General features: G+C 35.8%; 1 protein-coding gene across 1 annotated transcript; it reads left to right on the forward strand.

Annotated features, from left to right (window-relative positions):
• The first annotated feature begins 315 nt into the window (after nucleotides 1-315).
• On the forward strand, nucleotides 316-5,527 carry LOC107766108 (E3 ubiquitin-protein ligase BOI). Its single transcript, XM_016584831.2, has 5 exons — nucleotides 316-465; nucleotides 548-621; nucleotides 1,750-1,895; nucleotides 3,823-4,175; nucleotides 4,844-5,527. The coding sequence occupies exons 3-5, from the start codon at nucleotides 1,790-1,792 to the stop codon at nucleotides 5,378-5,380; spliced, it is 996 nt and encodes a 331-aa protein (XP_016440317.1). The 5' UTR covers nucleotides 316-465; nucleotides 548-621; nucleotides 1,750-1,789; the 3' UTR covers nucleotides 5,381-5,527.
• The last annotated feature ends 1,359 nt before the right edge of the window (nucleotides 5,528-6,886 follow it).

A 6,886-nucleotide genomic window follows, 5' to 3' on the forward strand; every position in this document is an offset into this window, starting at 1 on the left:
GTACTAATGTAAAAGCAAAACACCCCATATTGATTAAAGAGAATCAGAAAGATCATGTTGGTGGGAACACCAAGGAATATAAATTAAATAATAATAATAATAATAGTAATAATCTGTGAGAATAAGAAAAGTCCCGTGAGAAGAGTAGATGCACAATTTAGAAATGAGCGTGAATGAATGTGATTCCACCCATTTTTAAACTTTTCTAATTTGGTTTATGGGTCCCACACACCACCTCACCACCCACCCCAACCCCCCACATCTGTCACTTCTGTTCCAAAAACGTTTCAGCCCTTTCTTCTCTCTCTAATTCTTGATCTTTCGTCGTCATAAAACTTATCTTCCTTGTTCATTTTGTTGCACCAAATAATTCTCCTTTATTCATATCTATTCACTCTTATTTTTTCTTCCCAAAAAGAAAAAGAAACCGTCATCCGTTTCTCATTCCGTAATCTGCAGTTTCATGTATGTAACATTACCAAGATCGGATTATTCTTTTATTTTCTATTTTGGGATTTTGATTGACTGACTGCATAGGAATTTGCAGGATCAAGATGGGTTCTTTTTATTGAAGAAGCTCAACCTAACAGCTTTCTCCAGGCTCTCTTTTTAATTATTTTGGTAAGCTTTATTTTTATTTGTTATTGGATATTTTGATTAATTTTCAGACTATTGAATCTTATCAGTTGGAAAATATTATCCAAAAGGGAAAAGTTTTGATCTTTTTCATTGGTCTTGTGATTAGCATATAGTTTTAGGAAGATCAAATATTTGGTTTGTACTTTGTATGTCACAACAACAACAACCCAGTACTTTGTGTGTCAAATCGATTGAAATTAAGAGCTAAAATAAGTTAGTGTTATTTGATAAAAAAAATTAACCTTTGTTTGCTTGTTTTCAGATATGAGTATGGTTCCAAAAGTTTCATAAAATGGATTTATCAGAATTTATGGTTTAATCAAACTAAAGTTTTTCTTCTGATACCACATTGCATTTTATATTTACTTTAAGTGTGGAGCAGTGACTTTCTAAATTTGTAGAATTATTGGAATAGTTTTGTTTTGGGACCAGAAAGAAAAAGGGTCCTATTTTTGGCCAACCGTGTCAAAAACTGTATCTCTCTGTGTGTATGTGTTTGGGGGGAGGGGGATGTAGCAATCTTCCATTGGAGTCTTTGGGTTTATTATGGTAATGTTACCTATGGTTTCAGTGAATTGCAGATTGCATGGGGAAAAATTTCTTTGGTTTCTGTATTTCCGACAGCAAGACTGGTTCAGATTTTGTTTATTAATTTTATAAAAATGAAATGGATAGATATATTTATTTCCTGGTGGTCGGGGGTGAATGGAGATCTATTCATTTAAAATGAGATGAAGTGAGTCTTATGGTTCCAAATATTGTGAAGTTGGGAAGTGGAAATTATAAGTTTCATGCGGTTGTTTTTTGAAAGAAAAAATATGGCTAGTGTGGTGGATGCACTTATCACTCTGTTACTGGTTAGGAGTAAATGATCACAACAGATAGTTGGGAGGATGGCTTAAGATGACTATTTTACGATTCTCAGCTTAAACGAATAGTATGATGATTAAATGTGGTTATTAAAAATTTTGATATGTGTTAATGACTTTTTTATTGCATATATCCTGGTCTTTTTAATCATTGTTGTTAAAATGTGATCCTCATTGTTGTTTAAAATGTGATCCAATGATTGTGAGTTTAAATGGCATATATCTTTTCCTTCTTCTGCAGGTAAACTTGCTCAGTCTCCAAGTAGATCTTGCTTTGGAAAATGTATAGAGGCAGCAACACTAACACTCCACTTCCTATTTTTGTGGACGAGAATGGTTTCCAGTATCCTGCTAGTGCACCTAATCAACTTCAATTATTTGGAAGCTGTAAGTATCTGTTCTATGGCATACAGTGAGAGTAGATTGTGAGCCATTTAGAATTTGTATTTCATCCTCGATTATATGCGAGTATAAGTATCTGTTGTTTATCCTAGTTTTTGTAGTATTCGCTTTTTGATCTATTCTATATATTGCTTCAAGAATTTCTGAAAAATTGTTTGAGCTGGTACTTCAAATATTTTTTATTGTTCTAGGTTCCATTAACTTTTCAAAGTAGCAGTCGTACAATTAATCCTGGCTGACCTGCACATTTGATGTAGTGACTTTAAACTTTGTTAGAGAATTCTTCTCTTCTTGCCATTTCCAATGTTGTAGTTTAGCTACTTCTTGTTAAGCCTGTAGCCTGGTTTTTGTTTGCAATTAGGGTCTTTCATGTACTTATAGTTTCTCTTTGTGACCAAATTGTGGTTCATCTAACAGGCCACTACTGGGCTATAGATGTTCTATTTGTACTAAAAAGGTATTGCATTTTCTTTGGTACGTCAAGAATTTAAAGGAAAGACCAGAGCAGTGGCAGGCATATCTCAGCTGAGTAACCGAACAGGGTGGGGTAAGGATGGAAGAGGAAGTTGAAAAATAGAGTTCGGTTTTTGTTTGGAAGTTTATGGTTTAAATACTTTAGCTTTAGCCTAAGAGCTTTAACTCAAAATGTATCTTTACTCATAATTTCAAGTGCATCCTTATAATATACTAGCTATCAAAGAACATTCCTAATCTTCACAAAAAATGTACAGTTTTGGTCCCAACTCGAACCGAAGTTTAAAGGCTTACGGAAGCCTTGTGTTTCCTTTCTTTTTTAATGACCTCTCGCTTTACCCCTCTGTCTCATAAACACAAATTGATAGCTTTTGTTTTCCCCAATTTTCTTGCTCTAGATTAGCTCTCTTAATATAGATCAGACCCATGGATGTGGGCTGGATGCACCCAAAAAGGTGGACTGGTCACCTCTCTCAGCGTATTTTCCCTTTTGGTCAACGCCGTGGCTATGGAGGTTGCCGAGTTCAAGACTGACTAAGGCTCCAGTACTACAATTCGGCCTCCGACTATTTACTCGTAACTAACACAGTCCCAACAAGAAACATGAGATCCTTCAATGAAATTTGAGTGGAGACTGAGTGGGGTGTTATTTCATGACAATACCTTCAAGTCTTGGTTACTTTCTTTAAACAGAGGAATCAGTTAGAGCTACAAAGTAATACTAGCATATTTTTGGAGGTTTTTCTCGTTAACTGAAATTCAAGCTTTCACTGAATAATTTCAAGCTTCTTAGTGAAATTGCTCCAACCTGGACACTTTAGGATATTGGTAATACCACTTCAAGTGCTCTCCCAACAAGGTTCTTGTAAGCTAATTTTAAGAATTTTAAAGACTATCAGATCTGTTCTTTGTTACTTTTCCAATGAGTTCTCAGTTTACATGTAGCTTTTCTTTCTCCCTCTATCTATCACAAAAACATACAGCTTTGTTTTTCCCAAATTCCCGTTTTTAGTTTTTCATGCAAAGAGGCTTCAGTGAGCAGTCTACCAGTAGTTTATAGACTTCCATTAGAGTTTGGATGAGACCTGTCACTTTTAGTAAATATGAAGGACGTGCATGTTTAACTGGCATATTTTAGTGATGCAGTTGAGCGTATGGGTAAACCTGAAGGATTTTTTGGGTTAAAAACCCTTTAGCTTAACTTCGATAATATAGCTTTAAATAATGAAGTAGAGTTAAAAGTTGGCACTATATTATATGCTCAAGGATAACAAGAGTCAGTGAGCTATTGCAGAAAAATTCTCAAGGCATCACCCGATATCTAGTTTGATATTTTCTTGTACTTATACTAAGCATGTTAATTTTTCTGCACCTCTAATGAACTCATCTCAGATTGTTATACAAAAGCCTTTACAATGTGCTTTTTCTTTTGCTACAGTTCCGCTTGGATCCAATGCTGATCCTGTAAATAATTTTGTAAATGAGCACCTGATTCGGCACAATAAACGAAGCAGGGAAGCTGAAGGTGTTTCCCGGCAGCAAAAGCTTCAAATTTCCTTGAACCACAATGTGGTTCATGATGACACTGAACGGCCAGCTAATATTCCTGGCCAGAATCTTGTTTCAACTGGTTTAAAGTTATCATACGATGATGATGAGCCCAATTCTTCGGTCAGTTCTGCAAGTGGAAGTATGAATGCATCAGCATCAGTTATGATGTCTCTAGGTGACAACATTAAAACGGAGCTGGAGCGCCAGAAGAAAGAATTTGATCAATATATTAAGACTCAGGTATGGTACTACATTTTCCTAATCGAATTTGTTTTATTGTAGACTGTCTTTTCAGTTATTGTCTGTATCCTAACAGTAAAGGGCTCTTTTAGGAAAGTGTCCAAGTTTTTTACATTTTCTAGCTTTTGTTGCGCTTGATTCTTTTCATGTTTCTCTGCTCCTTTGGCACAAGACAACTCGATTTTTCTCAAAATGACCCATGGTTATTGAACACATGAATATTTGTTTCCCCCGCTTATATTAATTGCCCTTCTCTTCTCTTAAAACTGATAAGATGCCCTTTTTGGCTCCATTGTCGCAGCTCTATTGTTAATCAGAGAAGTGGCTGGAGATAGTACCATCGTGCACTTTCTGTTTATATTAAAAAATAAATGAAAACATATGTGCAGATAATAAGATATATTAGTTACAAAATATCTGGAAGGAGTAAGAAATTTAGTTGGTTATTTTTGGAATTGGTCAGTCACACACCTATGCATATTTTGGCCATATTAAAGAAAAAGAATAACATGTGGCGTCTTCTTAAAAAGTAATTATAAAATGGTCATAACTGTATTTGGGTAACAGTAACTTCAGTCTCTTAGGAACAACTACCCATGTACAAATTACTGAAACTTCATATGTTGCACAAGTTTATTTAATGTTGTTATTGCATTGGCCTTTTACAGGAAGAAACTTGGGCTAGAGGTGTGAGAGACATAAAACAGAGACATATGGCTTCGTTGGTGACTGCACTTGAGAAAAATGTCGGCACTAAGTTGCAAGAGAAGGATATTGAGTTAGAGAACATAAACAGGAAGAACCGAGAACTGGTTGAACGAATGAAGCAAGTTACATCGGAAGCACAAAATTGGTGTTATAGAGCCAAGTGTAACGAATCTTTAGTCAGCACATTAAGAACGAACCTCCAGCAAGCGATGCAGTCTGCAGAACAAGGAAAAGAAGGTACAGGAGACAATGAGCTAGACGATGCTGTGTCCTGCACTGATCCAAACAATTGGCTCAGCATTCCTAGTGGTTCTGGGAAAGGTACATCGGCGAAAAAAGCCAATTTGAAGTGCAAGGTGTGCAAATTGAAGGAGGTATGCATCTTATTGATGCCTTGTAGACACTTGTGTTTATGTAAAGATTGTGAAGGGTTAGTTAATGTATGTCCTATCTGCCAGTTGATGACAACTGCTGGTGTTGAGGTGTTCTTGTCTTGAAATATGAACAAAATTTAAAACAAAGGCAGAAGAAATAATCTCATACAGATTCTAGATAATCATTGTGGCTTTACAATGTGTATTTACTGTACAGAAGTAATTTCTTGAAATTGGGGATTAATTATCATGGTTCTTCTTGATGCTTCATTAGGATTGGCTATTAATTTTCTATTTCAATGGTTCATTTGTGGATCCTATTTGTGTTTCTTATCAAAAGCTTATTTGCATTAGACAGCGATCGATCACATTTTGCTCAGTGTTAATCAATATTAATCCTCAGAAATACCACTGAGTAAACAGTGACAGAAGCAGGGCTTTAATACAATTTTTTTTGGGGGGTGGGGGGGGGGGGGGCAAATTTAAGGAAGAAATATATAACCAATCAGGAAATATATAACCAATCAGTGACAGCACATGGTTAACTAGCAAGGGTTGTGGTGGTGAAGTGGTAAGTACTTATTCATCCGCTCTAACCTCTGGGTACGGAGTCTCCTTTGTAGGGAACGTTTTACCTCCCAATGTCGGATTTTCTGACACAAATTTGTATTTAGTCGGGTCCTTATGTGAATACTGGACAGCGGGTGAGAAACCAAAAAAAGAAATACATGGTTAAAGCAATTTGTTAGTTGCTAGAGTAGGTTGAACCATAAGTTGGTATGTAAACAATTTGTTAGTTACTTTTACTCATGAAATGTATAGATTGATATATAGGATAGGTGTGATTACAATTATTAATCTTTTATTTGGTGATATAATAATATGTATTTAAGGTATTAAGCCTGCATCAGCGATAACACAAAGAGGTGTTTTATGCTTAATATGCAGGCACCATAAAGAGAAAACAAATAAAAAACTTGTAGACTATTCAATCTTGTGAGTTGTGACCTAACGAAATCGAAATGAAGAAAGAGATGAACAGAGAGGAGTAACCAATCAATGAATGAATATAAACTACAGTATTTTTCTTCGGCCTCTCAGTTTTGACTTGAACTTGGCCTGCCTAACCCAATTATTTGTAAAAATAGCACGGTATAGCTAGTTTTCGGACTGGTCATTCAAAAATAGCCAGCGTTTACCAAGTCAATGAAAAATAGCTACTATTTTGCTGCAACAGAGACCGATCCAGCATAATATACTGGAGTTCGGTGCACCTGTGTATGAACTCCAACATATTATGCTGGACCGGTATACTTTGCTGGCTCCAGTATAATATACTGGAGCACCGGTGCTCCAAACTCCAGTATATTATGCTGGACCAGTATACTTGCTGGAACTCTAGTATATTATGCTGGAGTTCTAGTGTACTTATGCTGGAATTCCATCATATTATGCTGGAGTTCCAACATACTTATCCTGGAACTCCAGTATAATATGCTGGAGTTCAAGTATACTTATGCTGGAACTCCAGTATAATATACTGGCGTATTTTTCGGGTTTTGAATAGTATTTTAGCTCAGATTTATCTTTACTTGAAAAGTGGCTAAATTTCGATTACTTTTGAAAACT

Source organism: Nicotiana tabacum, chromosome 20 (genome assembly GCF_000715075.1).
Source record: "Nicotiana tabacum cultivar K326 chromosome 20, ASM71507v2, whole genome shotgun sequence".
NCBI lineage: Eukaryota > Viridiplantae > Streptophyta > Magnoliopsida > Solanales > Solanaceae > Nicotiana > Nicotiana tabacum.

What these genes read in the sequence shown, in the direction of transcription:
- LOC107766108 (XM_016584831.2), top strand. Translation starts at nt 1,790, where the DNA reads ATGTATAGAGGCAGCAACACTAACACTCCACTTCCTATTTTTGTGGAC. An exon ending in ACTTCAATTATTTGGAAGCT is followed by an intron (nt 1,896 to 3,822) that starts GTAAGTATCTGT and finishes CTTTTGCTACAG; the next exon opens with TTCCGCTTGGATCCAATGCT. An exon ending in ATCAATATATTAAGACTCAG is followed by an intron (nt 4,176 to 4,843) that starts GTATGGTACTAC and finishes GGCCTTTTACAG; the next exon opens with GAAGAAACTTGGGCTAGAGG.